Here is a 16,868-nt window from a genome sequence, read left to right on the forward strand (position 1 = left end):
AATCCTGAGTTAACCACACCAAAATCAGGGGTAGTATTCCTTTGATAATTATACAGATGTTGCATTGTGTTACAGGACCATTCAAAGGAAAGAATCTTCAGCCCTCAACGAAGTATAGATTATTTGCACAGAATGCAGAACTTGGGTTCTGTCCTTAGTACCACACATGTGCGCGCGCGCGCGCACACACACACACACACACACACACACACACACACACACACACACACACACAAAACATAAATAAAAGAGGAAATTCTCTTAATTCAAGTAGTAACTATTTTATTGACATATTTACAAAATATTACAAAGTAAAATACCATTCCAATTCACCATATTACACAAGGGCTACAGACAGGCAAGACAAAGTCCATGGAAAACATTTTCTTTTGTCTTTGGCATTAGAAATCTACACAGATTGTGGCATTTAAAATCTCCAATACAAAGTACTAAATGTAGACAAAGTTGCCATTGGTAATGTCATGAAAAGAGGCTCTTCTACCCTCGGCTATGAAACTCTGAGGCCAATGAAATGCAACAGGAAGACCACATACCACTTGTGAGGCAGGGAGTCTATTGACTGAAATAAACAATACATGCTACAATACTGTACACAGGAGAGTTTCAACCTGTGGGAAGCTGGACTCTCCATAGCAACACTTGCTAACAGTAACAGAAAAGACATCCAGAGACACAGATAAGACTTTCTGGGTAGGAATCCATTCCAAGAGTAGACCTTGTCAGCACAAGATGACTGTACATATGTTTTATAAAATACATTTTCATGACCATTTACACATATACAAAAGCTTAATTGTTCTAAAACACAATCACAGTTTACATAACTCTGAGGTAAAGGTCTTGAATCTATTTAAATGAGAAGTCCTAGTCGCCAGAGGTCTCTTGGAGGGAGATGTATCCACTGAACAAGTTCTGGCACTCATGCGAGCTGGGAAAGGACAGACTGTCACAGCCCTTTCATGTCAGAGGTGACCTAAAAATCTGACACAAGAAGCTTCTAAATCACATCTAACATAAAAATATCTCTATTTTCCTCCAATCAGGAACACTTTATGAATCTTGTCAGAACACAGCTACTGCTGTGAAAGAAAGAGTCCACCATGGAAGGGCCAAGTTAGCATCCTAACCTGACTCCCTCAACGAGGGACTCCATGTAACTCAGGAGGAAGATACTTAGACTCCTTACAGAACACAGTGAAGGCTTGGTGAAAGAAATATGCTGCAAAATGGATCTTACTACTGATTAAGACATAGCTAGAATGGCTTCAGAAGGGGAAACAGAGGCACCAGGAGAACACTGGTGCCTTTTCTTCTGTCCTAGAAACAACGTACGTTCCTTCTCAAATCCTCAATAAAGCTACTTTGTGCTACTATTAAAAAAATATAAAGAGTGGAAATCAGCAAATATGCCCTGGATCTTTCTGGGGGTAGGGTGGGGGGGAAAAGACTTGTGTTAATAGTATTGCTGCTGTACAATGATGTTCTATGGATTACAGCCCTTGGTCTGTTTCTGTAAACACCTCTATCTCACTGGGATTCCTGGCAACTAAGCATAATCTGCCCAGCCAAGATTCCTTTGTCAAGCATGACATTTCCAAAACACCCTATGAAATCATGAAAGTTGTGAGGCATTAATACAAAGACACTTCCTTTCATGTGCTTTTCTTTTTCTTCTTTATAAAGAAGTGTGGAAATACAATCAGAACATCAAATGAATAATTAAAACCCCCTCTGTAATTTATCACTTATGATGCAAACCTGAGCATGAGCCGCTTTTATTTGATCATGAGTAACATCTGGGGATAAAAGTGTTTGCCAAGCAATGAGTCACCTGTTGAACAATTTAAGACAAGAGATGCCGGATCTTTCCAGCAAGCTGGATCTTTCCCAGATGGCAGAACTCTACTTTTTCTTCATGCTGGGGGGGGGGGCGCAAAATTAAATGTCTGCTTCTTTGTATCATCAAAAAACTGTAAGAACAAAGTAAATATACATGAAACAATTCCTAATGGCTGGCATCCATGCTTCCTGACCCAAGGAAGTAAGGGAACCCTGATCCGATGTGTTTGCAGGGCTCTTTGGGGAAGAAAAGCTTTTGATTTTGCCCAGGTCCCTGACAATGACAGACTGGCAGGCTGTTTCTTGCACCGCTCTAGGCAAGCCATTAATCTGTCAGGACCAGCATCTTTAAAATTCCCAACATTAAGACTTAGGAGAAGAAAAGAGAGAGAGAGAGAAAGAGAGAGAGAGAGAGAGAGAGAGAGAGAGAGAGAGAGAGAAGAGAGAAGGGGGCTGTTGAACAGCCAGAAATCAGCCAGAAATTCTGCTTTCTAAACTCTTCAGTGAACTCATAACGAAGTTCAGGCTTCTGATTATCCCTTCTTTGAGATTTTGGTGCAGGGTGCAATGCTGGACTCAACTTTACTCATCCTCTTCCACATATGTGGATGGAAACCAGCCCACCTGTGAAAGAAGAACAACCAACATATCAACACCTCTGCTGCTTCAAGGGTTTCTACAAAGCATCCCTCATTTTCCTACACTCTAATTATGCCAGGGTTTTATGCCCATTGTAGGTGAGGAAGAATGGCTCAACAACTACAATAGGCCTCATAGAGACAGTGATCTCAGCTAAGGAATAAAATAAGCTTAAACAGGGTTCTAATCCACTAGGGCAAAACCAAATACAAATTAGGGCAATATGGCACTCAGCACCATGATTCTCACCTCTGCTGTAGGACAAGATGTATTACAGAGGTACTCTATCCCTTTCTTTCCAAGTGAGAGTAGGAGTTTTAGAAAAGTTTGGTGTACCAAGTAAATAAACTGCATGCCCTGGCACTTAGCTTCTAGAAAACCCTGAAATACTTTTCAGTTCTTCCCACTTGCCAGTCAACTCTTGGCTCGTACATTATTCCCAACTCGTTTTAAAGAACAATGAAATGCATGCCCCAGCCTCTGGCAGCCAGGCTCCAGAAAGGAGATGTATACCATACGATAGATGCCAGTGACTGTTCAACCTTTAATTCACGAAGAACCAACACACTCACGAGGACAACTCACCCTGCCATTTACTTCTCCTCTCCACCAGCCATTTGCACTCATCTTTGTGTAAATCTTCACCATGTCCCCTTTCAATAAGGAGAGCTCCCGCATATCTCTTGCACAGAAGTCATACCGGGCGATGGCAATGCCCAGTACCTTGGGACTTAGCACTGTAAAGAAACAATGCAGAGTCTGAGTCAGTGTACAGTTGGTTGCAGCCAGCCATCAGAGCCTAATCAGACCATTGCTATTGGTGTGATCAAATGCAGAGCCGTGACTTCATTACAGATTAGTGATAATGACAGCAGGGTTTGAAAGCAGCACAATTGCTGTTTCAATCCAATCAGATGTGATCAAGTTCATTCCAGACAGTTAAATAACCACTGTTCTGCTTTTGACACTCTTAATAAAAGCTGCTGTAAAACCAAAGCCAACCTAGCCAATAATTTAAAAGTGTGTGTGAATAAAATCTCGATAACTTTAACATAAACTTAAAGCACTGTATTCTCATTCTCATGAGAACCTCTGGGGTGAAGCTTTTGTAGTTTTAACCTGGTAACTTCTTTGCCTAAACTCTGAGCAACTGAATTCTAGGCTCTAATGAAAGTCTGTCAAATCAACAACATCACTTCTAAGTAGGTGGCAAACCCTGCCCCCAGCCAAGCATTTTATGTTTAAACCATCTAGGGATGAACTCAATTATTATTTCAAAGACAATTTCCTGTATGTGAAGGTGTGAAACAGTTCTCATTGAAAGAACACAAAACCATCTTCATTTCATGGAAACACAAATGTCTAATCAAAATTCCAGCATAAAGGCATCATCTCCCATGTTCAGTTTTCTTTATTATTTTTTTTAAAATCCCTGGTGGCAGGAGAGAAGCCAACCTGTCTGAAAAGGAAACTCTATTCAGGCCTTGTGTGTTTGTTGGTATCTAGTGCTTTATAACAGGCTTTGTAGTAACTTTCCCACCTGTTGCTCTGTGGGGGTCATAAAGTGTTTTCAATTATATGTGCAGAGATTCCAAGAATGGCTCACCAGAGATCAGTGGCCCTTTATAAATCTTAAATGGTAAAGGAACTTAAGTGTAAGAAAAAGCAACAAATGGAAATGCCATCCATCTCTATTATAACAGTTCCCAGTGCGCAGGTAGCTCATAATGACCCACGCTACCCTGGAACAGTCCATCCACTTGGCAACAGGGACCTCAGGCCTATCATTCATGGCTTTATAGTGACAGCCTTTTCTCAAGTCTCCAGGTGTCCATCATAAGATAAACGAAAGGCAATACTGTAGATTTCAAAACTGTAAAGGGAGTAAAAATAGGTCATTTTATTTTACCATTCAGGACACAAACCACTTTAATGGTTTCCTTACTGAAAATGGTCCCATTGCCCAGGCACTGTTCTTAAAGTCAGTGCACATAAAAACACCCCGTGATGGAGAAACCCAATTGTAGACTTAACTGTGTGACCTTGCACAGGCCTCTCAACCCCTCTAGGCCACATTTTCTCATCTATAAAATGAAAGGTTTGTACTAGCTGACTTCTAAGGTCTATTTCAGAATTCTATGTTCTATTGGGACTTGCAGGTTAATTTTTAAAAAACCCACAAGGAATCATACTTTATCTAGCCCCAGTGCCATATAAATAGTCTTTTAACTCTCCAGGTAACGACAAAAATTCAGATCAAAATGCCTAGACACCAGGTGAAGAACTATAGAAATGGTGGACAAGGGTCATCATTTTAAGAAATGCACACTGAATCTTATTCTTCTATTTAGAGGGGAAGTTGAGATTTTCGGTCCTTTTTATTTTCTTCATGGAAATGAACAAACACTGATCTTTTTCTCCCCTATGGCTTTTAGTTCTCAGAGAAGACGAATGATTTTTCAGAGCACTTCATCTCCTTTTAAATTTCCATCCCCTGACCCATTTCCAACCTCTCTGCACTGACACATGAGGAAATATAAAATGTCATATTGACACTTATGACTAACACACACACACACACACACACACACACACACACACTCATATACACATACACAACTCTCTCTCTCTCTCTCTCTCTCTCTCTCTCTCTCTCTCACACACACACACACACACACACACACACACAAGTGGAATGTCATGGCAAACAATGGCTCTATGGCTGGGAAGAGTGAAGTACACAGTGGTAATGGAACTCAGGGAATTAGGTTTGAGGAGATGTATTTACATGGGAAGCCACACACAGAAGCCAAAATATTGTATTTGCACATAGAAGCGAGCTGTAGAGACATATAAAAGCAGAAAGCAGTACCTGACCAGAAAGGAGTGGAAGAAGGGGGAACAAAGCTGTAGTCTGGAGGAGTTACAAAAGAAAAGCCACATAACAGAGGAGGGGCTTAGAGAGGGAAGAAAAAGAAGCAAAAGAGCATTTAAGAGTTGGCACAAAAATCTCTCAATACAATGACTTTGTTGTTTGCAATCACAAGAAAATTGTCACATCCAACTTGGAATATCAAGCTGTGTTTCTTACCCACTGTTCTCCTGTCACCATTTCTAAATGAGAAACATGCCAGACTTTTACATTTTGATTGACATTAGTTCTGCAATTCAGAGCTATCTATCATTTTATAGGCAAACAGCAAACCCACTCCATGTTGCCACCAGAGCCCCATCCATTCAAAGATGGCCTGATTCCCATTTGTTACAATAACAGGAAGGAAATTTATTGATATAAATATGTCCCTAATCAAAACAACATGAATAAGTAAGAGCTTACAAAAACAGTACAGATAAGAACCTATAGGGTTGCCGGGTGTTGGTGGCGCACGTCTTTAATCCCAGCACTCGGAAGGCAGAGGCAGGCAGATCTCTGTGAGTTTGAGGCCAGCTTGGTCTCTAGAGCGAGTGCCAGGATAGGGTCCAAAGCTACACAGAGAAACCCTGTCTCGAAAAAACAAACAAACAAAGAACCTACTGGGTTATGTCAACAAAACGTGTACAGTAACAGGAAGGAAAATTTATTGACATAAATATGCCCCAATAAAAAACAATATGAATAAGTAATAGCTTACAAAAACAGTACAGATAAGAACCTATAGGGTTGTATCAATGAAACATAAAGAAACCATAGAAAAATCCAAAATATTTGTTAAGTTAAATTCAGACAATTTGTTAAGACTCTCCCTTACCCCCAACCAAGCAAGAATATTGTAGCTTATTTTCCATAGGGAAAATTACAATTAGGAAACAAAACACTCTGAGAACATTATGTTGGAAAACAAGTTGTAAAGGGATACAATAAAGATACTAGAAATTGTGCACTCATTTTTTGTTCACTATATGACATCAATAAGAGTTGATTGTATTCATTATCAAGTAGTCCTGAAATGTTAGTTACTGTTGCTCAATAAGTTAAGTATATCGACAATTTAAGTCATCACAGTAACTAGGAGGAACATATTGATGCTCTCTTTTTTTTTGCAACTTAGAAAATTTGGATTCACATATGACTTTATGGCCCTTTTCCTTAACCTCAGCTGCAGGGCTCTTTTCAGTGAGCACTGTGGCTCACATACCTCTTACATTTAACCTGCTAATCCTATGGGGCCATGACAACGTGCAAGGAAAACCTGCCTTATAAACTTTATCCCAGTGTTTATTTTCCCTTTCATCCATCTAGCAGACAGCTGAACTCAACCATGTTCAGTCAACAGGAAGAGTTCAATTCCCCATCTCTCTTACATTTTGATAAAACTGTATGGTGAGGTCCTGACCAAAGCTATTAAAGCAAAAATATCATGAAGAAGCTTCTAGGATCTTTCCTTTTAGTCCTTTATTCTTTCTTGCTTTCTGACATGTGAACGTAGCCATCTTGATCCATAAAAAGGGAAACTATTACCTTGAGGAAGATAGAAAAATGACCTTGAAGGAACCTGAATTACTAAGATTTCATGGAGCACAGGTAACCTATCCTTTTGGCTAGCTCTGAGATATTTCTATGTTTTTATAGGATAGAGAAATAAACTGGCTTTCCTGGTTAAACCAATAGATTTGAGTGTTCTGTTACTTGTACCTAGATCTAACCTAAAACATCATCACCAAAGATGTAGTAAAAATCGGTTGAGCAGACTGGGTTGAGACAGTATGTCTTTCCATATCCCTCTTTTTGGGTATGCTACAAGCCAGTACTATTATCTGAAAGTGGGCTTTCTAGGATCCTAACAGCCACAGTGACCTACTAAACATATTAACAGACTACAGACAAGCAAACTGGCTGAGGGAATTGGGAGGAATTCAGATTCAGTTGTTCTTGAAATCATTGATTGTGAAGTCCTCACACACAAAGGGACGTATGTCTGACTGTCTTTTGTCATGAATGGCCTCACATTTTTTTTATTCCATCTGCTTATTCAATTAAATAAAAATACACTGTTACATGCCAGTAAAACTAATTTTTATATGACAAGTTCATTTAATACTATGCAATAGAAATGACAATTCTCTCTGTGTGTGTATGTGGTGTGTGTGTGTGTGTGTGTGTGTGTGTGTGTGTGAGAGAGAGAGAGAGAGAGAGGGTGAGAGAGAGAGAGAGAGAGAGAGAGAGAGAGAGAGAGAGAGAGGGATGGGTGCTCATGCATACAAAAAACAGAGTTTTGTCCTAGTCTTTCACTCTCCACCTTACTCCCCTGAGATAGGGTCTCTCACTGAACCTGGGACAAATGTGCAGTCAACTAACAAAGCCCATCAGCCCTCTTGTCTCTGTCCCCAACAGCATCAGGTTTGCAGACTCATGTGTGGCTGGCTGAACAGTCTCTTAGGTAAGTGCTGGGGATCTGAACTCAGCCCTCTGTGCTTACATAGAAAGTGCTCTTATCCACGGAGCAATCTCCCCAGCCCCAATTTTCACTCTCTTGAGGTCAACCACTGGCAGGGAGAAGAGAGGATGACATTTCTAGTAATCATCCCATAACTAACCTCACTAATGACAAAACATGTGGTGTCAAGATTCCTAGATTCCTATCTCATGTCTGTGAGAACTTAAATTGGAAGCCATGTTCTACACCCTGAAAGGAAATGGAATTTCCCCCCCTGTACTGTTTTCTATTTGATTCTTTCCCTGGTCTAATTCTATTCATTAAAAAAGACTACATTTCTCAAAAAATTCTAATGAGGGTAATATAAGCTAAGAGCTAAGAGTGAAATATTGCAAGAGATAACTTATCTCAAAAGGGAAGAAATGAGAAATCAATGACAATACAATTAAGTGCCATTTAAATAACTTCAACGGTAGGTGGATAAATTAGACAGATAACTTCTCTACAATCAGAAAATCTAAAATGTCTGAATATAGGTAATGTTTTACCAAGGAATGTGAGGCCGTTTCAACAGTACTGTAGTGGGTTACTCCTTTCTCTTATCTAATCTTAAATACGTTAAAATTATTTGCATTACAATCCAGTAGCTAGAATTCAAAACTTCTTAAATTAGATCTAAAATAGTATAATTCTCAGATGCAGGAGAGATGGCACAATGGCTAAGAACACTTTTTGCTTATACAAAGAACCCAAGTTTAGCTCCTGACAGTCACACTGAGTAGCTCACAACCTCCTATAGTTTCACTTTCTAGGGGACCTGACATCATCTTCTGGCCTCTATAGCCCCCCTGACATCCATATGTAAATATCAACAGACAAACATATAGAATTAAAAATAAAATAAATGATATACTCCAGCTAAATTGCCATGATTCTGAATAATCAGTTTTAGCCTTTATGCTGGCTTTGTCATGTTCATTTACTGACCTGATAAATGTAACAGGTTCTTAGATAGACCTTGGCTCTCTTAGCTCCATCCTGTGATTTCAATAATATTACCCTGAAGAACATCATCATCTCAGATTTCACTTGTTGAAAACTAAACTTAACATCTTCCTTTTTGTAACTCTGCTGTTTAGAAAAAGGAACCTCATGCAAGAAAATGCCTCTACCAAATTGGCCTGTGGGCAAGGTGGTGGCACATTTTCTTGATTAATGACTGATGTAGGAGAGACCAGCTCACTGTGGGTGGTGCCACCCAGGATGATGATCCTGAGTGCTATAAGCAAGCCAGGAGTAAGCGGTGTTCCTCCATGGCCTCTGTACCAGTTCCTGCCTCCAGGTTCCTGCCTTGAGCTCCTGCCCTTACCTTCCTCAGTGATGACAGACTACAAACTGTAAGATGAAATAACTCCTTTCTTCCCTAAGTTGCTTTTGGTCGTGGTGTTTTATCATATCAGTAGAAATCCTAACTAAGATTGAACTCTAACAGACCTACATATTTTACTTTCCATGACTCCATTTTTGTGACAGTCTTGCAAAATCATACACTGTCAGGCTCTTCCTATCCAACCTCTCCATGAAGTCTCTTCTGCCTTTGTGATATCAGGTTAGTTATTCCTTCTAGATGTCTCAACTCAGCTATCCTAATCCAGGTGCAAACACCATTCTATAGCCACAAACAGCCTCCAACTTGCTTCTTGCTTTCAACTTGTTTTCTTTGGTAATCATTGCCTCCCAACGCCTCGTCCCAAATGTTGATTCTCTCACCAATTTTCGAAATTATGAAATTCAAACTCTTGGGTGGAATCACATGACAATTCATTAAATTGGTTTCTCCCACTTGTCTAACAAAACGTTTTAGAAAGTTCACACATTCTTTTTCCTAGACCACCTTCCTATTTCCCCAATGCTCAGCAACATTTTCAACTGAGCACTTTGGTTTATTCTAGAATATTTTTTCTTTCCCTTCCAAAGATCCATGATAACCAACTCAGATGATATCTAGCCTTCCTTGTCCTTTCCTAGCCATGCAGTAGGCATTCAGCCATGTCACAGCACTTCTGGATTCTGCTGCTCAACATCTACCTAGGTGGCTCCACTGAGATGTGGGTACTGGAAGGCAGAGACCAGTTCTGCATCTTCCATAGGACAGGCCCCGGTATTATTCAACAGCTCCCACCCAATAGACAAGCATCTTCGCTGGGTGTTTGATTATGTAGTTCTGTATGTCTCCCCTTCCCATTGTCTTAGCTCATCTTTTGTTCATTCAGCTGTTCAGGAACACTTTCCAGAAAAAAAAAGTGACAAAACATAAAGGAAAGAAAGTGAAATATACTCAGGCTCTACTCCCCAGGCTTTCTGAGGACTGCAACCTAACAGCGGCATTCCTACAATAACTAACTCTTCTGAGATGCGGAGCAGCTATTAAACACCACACGTTTCATGGCATTAACCATACTGTTTGCCTGAGGAATCCTTTTAAAGTAAAAGGTTAATCAGTTTCTTCTGCCACTGCATATATATCTCTCAGCCAAGCATTTTAAGGGTTGATAGGGATGATTTCCACTTCCTGCACTGTAGCATGATTTATTGTTGCCACACTTCCTATATGTCAATTTTCTCTGCCTCTGGGTTCTTGACTCTTTTGTGCTATAAAATCAGCATTTGAATGTTCTGGCACCTACTAAAGATAACATGCTAAGCTAGGAAAATATGTGTTCAACTCTAGATGTGAGTAATGTCAGAGCTGGGCATCTAGATAATGTATTCTTCAGAGTGGTTTAAATTATAGAAGACATTTACCTTCACACTAGAAAGATATGCACCTATGTCTACACACATGCACAGATGAAAAGTTGCTTCATTAAATTTGTCTTATCAGACATGATTAAGACACCTCAGCACAGGAATCACTGGTAGGTGCATGTCCTGGAGCAGGATTAGGAAGAGCCAAGGAGGAGTGACATCCAAATGGGAATGTTGATGGCTGTCAACTCCTGGACCCTCCTTTCACTGTCAGTTCACCATCACAGTCAGCCTCCCCACTCATACTTCTTTATTTTGGGAGCTCCTACAGCAGTCTCTCTGCCACTCATAGAAGTGCACATATACACAATAGGCAATGATGAGTTCCTTTTCAGTGGCATGGTCATCGGTTAGATGCATGCTTCAATTAAGGCCCCATTTCTTTCTTTAAACATCTTCAACTTCACATCAGTACAGAGGACAACCTTCCTTGATCAGACCTCAGCGGAGGGTTGTTTGACATATGTATGACACCTGTTACTGGGATACCATTCGTGGAACATTTTTATCAAATGAATGACTCACAGTTTATTGGCATAATGCTTGCAATTACAAAAGATGAAGAGTATGATAATACTACGTATCAACTTTTCCAAGTTCAAAAACTAAAGGCTGAAGTGCTAGCATTCTCTAGCAGAAGCTGAAAATATCTTTTAAATAAAACGGGAACAGAATACTTGTACATATTCATAATAACTGAGTGACTAGTCACTAGCAGATATCATAAGTTTTTGAGTCATGACTGGGAAGATAAAGGCATAAAACACAGAAGTATTCTAATTTAAAGGAAAAAGAGCAAAAAAGAACAGGTTAATAGGAGAATTTTTTAAAAGTTCAAAAACTTGATATCCGATGCCTATACTTTTGCTATCAAGGTAATGAAGAACTGCTCTGTAGCATTGTAGTCTGCCTTGACCAAGCTACAAATGCTCATGTGTATTCAAGCCAAAGTGTATTCAATTTATAATAACACTGAAATTAGAAACAAAATTCAATCAACACCTTTCCTTCGGGGTTTGAATTATCAAGTCATGGACTAATTTTTGAACTAACACCCAATTATCCATTACCTATTTTACAGACCTTTTCCTTAAGTATTTGTTAATTATTCTCTGGTACTTGAGACATCATCTAACACTTTTAGTTTTAACTAGCACATAGAGCCACATTAATTTACATAACAGGAAAATTTTAGCAAGCATTGGCCCAGTGTATTTATTAACACAGTGATGTGTGCTTAGTGTCCAGCAGTGGCAGAGAGGGGTTCCTGAAGCCCTGTGTTCCTAAGTGAGAGGTTTTGATGAACTGTCTTGGAAGTTTGATTTTTTTTTCGCCCAGATTGTATACAGATGGCCTGACAGCAGAAAACATGATGAGAATACAATGAATGCTTAATTTAAATTTTAAATTTGTTATCCTTACCCCTAATTTAGAACACAGATACTGTTGTGTAGACTTCCAGTAATATCCAAAGATGTATTGCCAAATATCTGTTTCTTTACCTCTCTCAAAGAATACAAACCAAAAACCTCTTGCTTAGTTGGTTATATTTTAGGTCTTACTGCTGAAAAAAATAGGGGTAATTCTCATTTAATTGAATGCTGACATCTAAGTGAAGAACTCTCTATGAACACGTGTGGAATAAATGGAAGAACTGAACTGTTGCATGGTATTCAATGCTCCACCAAGCAAACATATAGTCATTAACAAGAAAAGAAGCACAAGGCCTTCCCAAATGTTATAGAATATACGTCAGTAGACATTACATTGGGGATTCAGATTATTTATATGTATATAGTTTCTGGGAATATGAATTAGATTCTAAATCCATTTTCCCTAAAACAACAACAACAAAACGGCTGGTATTTATTCAACTGTTAAGGTACAAGGACTACACTAAGATACTTAAGAAGATAAAACAAACATGCTGAACAGCTGACTTCAGAGGAGCTTACAAGTTATTGAAGAGACAGACGCCTATGGAAATTACATACAGATAGGAAAAGACTGCACTTCAGAGTGAGAGTCTGTGACAGATGCCAGGCTTCACAGAAGCTAGCAGACAACATAAAACCCTCCAATCTCAAAGCTGTTCAGATTCAAAATCCTAATGTCACACTCAAGTCTTCTCTTAATGTTTTATTTCACATCTGATATCTCGAGTTTGGCTAGATTTTCTTTAAAATCTGTCACCCAAGTGGCTAAATTTTGGTCCAAGTCAATATTGCTTTCACCTGAATGCCGGATGAACCTCCTAATGTCTTCATCTCCCTTTGTTTACCTAGTCCGACCTTCCTGTGCTCTTTTCTTATCAGAGAAACTAGAACAATGCTGTTAAAACTTTAAAGTCAGACTATCTTTCTCTTTTGTTTTAATTCCTCCAAAGGCTTCCCACTTTCTTCCAAAGTCAAATTGAAAGTACTGTAATACTTCACAGGGTCTGGCCTCACCTACTTCTTTTACCTTGTTTCCTAATAGTCTTCCTCTTGCTCCTGCTCTGGTGGCGTTGCTTAGGTCATCTATGTTCTTCCCATGTACCACCTGTTCCCTCTCTTACATTACTGATGGCTTTTACACAAATTTGATCTTCACACTGAAGTCTGTCCTGGCATTCTATAAATCCATGAACACAAATCATGGATCCATGCAATGGAAAAGAAAACAGAGTTTATTGCAGGAGCAACATACAACTTAAAAACAAGTGGCTGACACTGATTAAATTCTGAAGGTAATTTAGTAAGTAGAGAGAAAATAATGCCTTAAACTCCTATTGTTCTCAGTAACTCTTAAGTCAGCACAAACAGTCATACATTCAGTGACTAAAATTTCATGTTTTAGCTGCAATACAGATAGATAGGGTATGGTGATATTTATAGGAACTTATAACTTATAATGAAGGTCATATGAATAGCCTTCTTCAAAAGGAAAACTTAAGGGGTTTGTGTCAGTCTGGTCAACTGGTAAATAAGAACTGCTAATCCATCTTTTTGCTTCATGGGTAAGGGACCTCTAATTTTGCTCAATACCCAACCAGCCCAGTTAAAACCCTAAACTATTCCCTAGCACATGGAGCATCATTGCCTTGTTATGTTATTTTTCCAGGATGCTTCTCAATTTCTAAGCCTATATAATTATCTTCCAACCCATTGTCTGCCTTTCCTACCAGCACATAAACTCCACAAGGGCAGATGGTTATCTGTTCACTCTGTGCTATATATACCCAGCAACTTAGTGCTTGCTCTGGAGCAGGGTCTTTATGAGGATTGGATGGATGACCCATGGAGAGAGATATTGGACAGGATATAATAGCTACAGAAAAGATAAAGCAAGCTCTTGGGTTAATTCAAATCTGCAGAACTGCACCCTTTAGGGACATAAGGAATAAAAGATTGGGGAAATTAATTGGAAATAGTGACATAGATTTGTTGCAACTTTTTGTTGGATTATTTTTGTTCTTTGGTTTTGTTTTTAAATAGGCCTACTAAATAGTCCTAGCTAGCATGAAATTGATGATATAAAACAGGCTGGCCTCAAATTTATGGTGGTAGTCTTCATGCCTTGGCTTATAAAGTGTTAAGATTACATGCACACATCACCATTTCTAGTGAAAAATGACTTTTATACTGGGGAAAATGAGTAAACAAGTAAAATGATACCCAAATGTATTGTGCAAAACTCTGACAAATTGGAGTATCAGATATTAGTTAGATATTTGATAGTTACTCATGTAATAAGTAGTAAAATACTTAAAAACAAGGTAAGAGAAAGATACACATTAGCGAAAGGAAAATAGCATACTTGATGATAAGGCTGTGACATTTAAATACACAGACTACTGTATAGTATGTTCTGAGGTTATCATAGTACAGTGGGAAAAGCACACATATATTTATATGTGTTATGGACTTGTCATAGTTGAAAAATAGCTATATAGAGCCATATTTATGGTTAATGTAAGGAAAACACTTAATTTTGTTCAAGATATAAGATGAATGATTTATGTGGTAGTTATGAAGTCACCTCAGAGTTCAATCAAAGACTAATAATGCAATAAGGTATTTGTTCACAAAGCTCCCTGCAGAGCTGATAAGGCTGGCAAGTCTGAGGTGCCTGGATCCTGGGAGAGTTCTCCAGAATTCATACTTATTGTTAAGGCATCAGGCTGTATGGTGTAACACCCAATAGGTGTGTGTACTACAGATTGAGTTGTAAACAGACAAATGCTAAATGTGGAAAAATGAATGAAAGAAAAAGAGGAACAAACAGAAACCCTGGATGATGGTGTACTCGAGTTCTGAATGCTGACAGGACAGAAGAGAGTTGCAGAGTTCATTTTTGTTGTCATGTGCAAACTTAGACCTTGTAGCATAAGCAGTGTATCAGTGGAATATATCAAGTCCCCCCCCCCAAAAAAAAGCTCTCTGGATTGACTTGCACAGCTAGAACCAGGATGGAATTTTTTAGAAAGAAAAATGAAATTTTTCTCGTTAGATAAATGTGCATATTTCCTAGGCAAGAAGGGCTAGATAAATAAAGCCTTGATTGAGGGCTATCACAAAAGTGCAATATATTCAGCATGGGATAATGACATAAATTATCTGTATTAAGGTCAATTTTTAATTTAGAAATAAGACTTCTACGATTGGACATTGCTAAGACAAGAACTGCTAAGAATGTTAAGTGCTGCGTTTTGAGCTATGAAATATTAAAAAAGATAGCTTTGAATGAGGTTATCTAAATTTGTAGAATTTAAGTCTGTAAGCCATATTCTTACGGGATCTCAGAAGTGATTACTAATTTTTGGAGCCATTACCCTCAGAGAATGTCTTCGAGTAGCCAGTGAAGCTCTTGAAATGTGTAAATAAAAAGGGGAAACTAGCATGCTCTTATCATAATGATATATGGCTTTGGTTGACCAGTTGCCTGAGAACGTAATCATCTGTGGATACCATAGACATGTGAAGGGAAAAATTAAGCAAATGTCAGGAGAATGTTACACTTAAATTATCTCATAGTGTACACAGTGGAAGGGCTGAGCTGAAGTCCAGGGATTAGGACCAAAGTACTAAGGGAAAGTAGAAGAGCTTTACCAATGTTTTAACACTTGCCAAATAAGGCTAACACAAAATTTCACACTGGGTAACAGCGTGGGACATATGGAAGTGGTGTCAGAAACAGCGGTAGTGATTGCAAGAGGCAAAGCATCCAATGCTGCCCACATGCCAGACAGTCCTCTAAGTGCTTCACACCTACTGACTCTTTTAAGGCTCATAATATCAGATTTAAAAACCAAGAGTCAGTGTTGTGTGGTGAGATAAACTAGGAAAGTCTAGACAAATACTTTCTTCTAAGGCAGAGGTTCTCAACCTATGGGTCAAGACTGTTTGGGGGTTGAATACCAGATATCCTGCATATCAGGTATTTACATTACAATTCATAACAGTAGCAAAAGTACAGTTATGAAGTAGAAAGTAAATAATTTTATGGTTGAGGGGGTCACCACATGAGGAACTGTTTCAATGGGTTGAAGTACGAGGAAGGTTGAGAACCACTGTTGTAAGTGACTATACCAAATTTGCATCATTCTGTGGAGACATGCTTGACAGGGGAAACCTTTCATATGCTTTTTGTTGTTGATTTTTTGTTTGTTTGTTTTGGTTTTGGTTTTGGTTTTGGTTTGGTTTGGGTTTACAGGGCCAGAAGCTTATGGAATACTTCACTGGAGGTGTTAATGTTTATAACGCCATGTTCTGTTAATTGACAAATTATTGAACACCAGACAGGATTCTCTGGTTCACACATTCTACATAGTACTTGTTAGTATTCAGGCATCTGTACTGGCCTGTCCTTGGGGTTCCGATAGGATACACCCTCAGCTGCAGGCACTAAGAGCACCACCTTTTAAAATGGCTCTGACTTCCTCCCACCCCTTTCTCTCTTTCTTTCCCTCTCTCTGTCTCATTCACTCTACCCTCTCTCTCTCTCCCTCTTTTCTCTCTCCTTTCTCCTGCTGCTCCTGTCTCTGGATACTGGCCTCCCCCGTCCCCTTACCCCTTTTTTATGATCCCTTTCCCTAATAAAAAAAAAAAAAACCCTCTGCATGAACCCTGTCTCATGGCATCCTTCTCTCACATGCTGCTTTTTTTTATATTATAACAGTACTTAAGGCCATGTTTCAGACAAATG

The 16,868-nt window shown here is 39.0% G+C and overlaps 1 protein-coding gene across 2 annotated transcripts in view; it reads right to left on the reverse strand.

Annotated features, from left to right (window-relative positions):
• Positions 1 to 276: 276 nt before the first annotated feature.
• Vav3 (vav guanine nucleotide exchange factor 3) overlaps positions 277 to 16,868 on the reverse strand; it is a 330,956-nt gene continuing 314,364 nt past the window's right edge. The window contains exons 26-28 of one of the 2 annotated variants that reach the window (XM_035451854.1): positions 5,372 to 5,455; positions 3,085 to 3,236; positions 277 to 2,484 (exon numbers count right to left, since the gene is read on the reverse strand). In XM_035451854.1, coding sequence (XP_035307745.1) covers positions 2,443 to 2,484; positions 3,085 to 3,236; positions 5,372 to 5,455 — 278 coding nt within the window. In that variant the 3' untranslated portion in view covers positions 277 to 2,442. The remainder of the gene's footprint in view (positions 2,485 to 3,084; positions 3,237 to 5,371; positions 5,456 to 16,868) is intronic. The other variant, XM_027395541.2, reaches the window with a different exon arrangement.

This window comes from Cricetulus griseus, assembly GCF_003668045.3.
Source record: "Cricetulus griseus strain 17A/GY chromosome 1 unlocalized genomic scaffold, alternate assembly CriGri-PICRH-1.0 chr1_0, whole genome shotgun sequence".
Classification (NCBI taxonomy): Eukaryota; Metazoa; Chordata; class Mammalia; order Rodentia; family Cricetidae; genus Cricetulus; species Cricetulus griseus.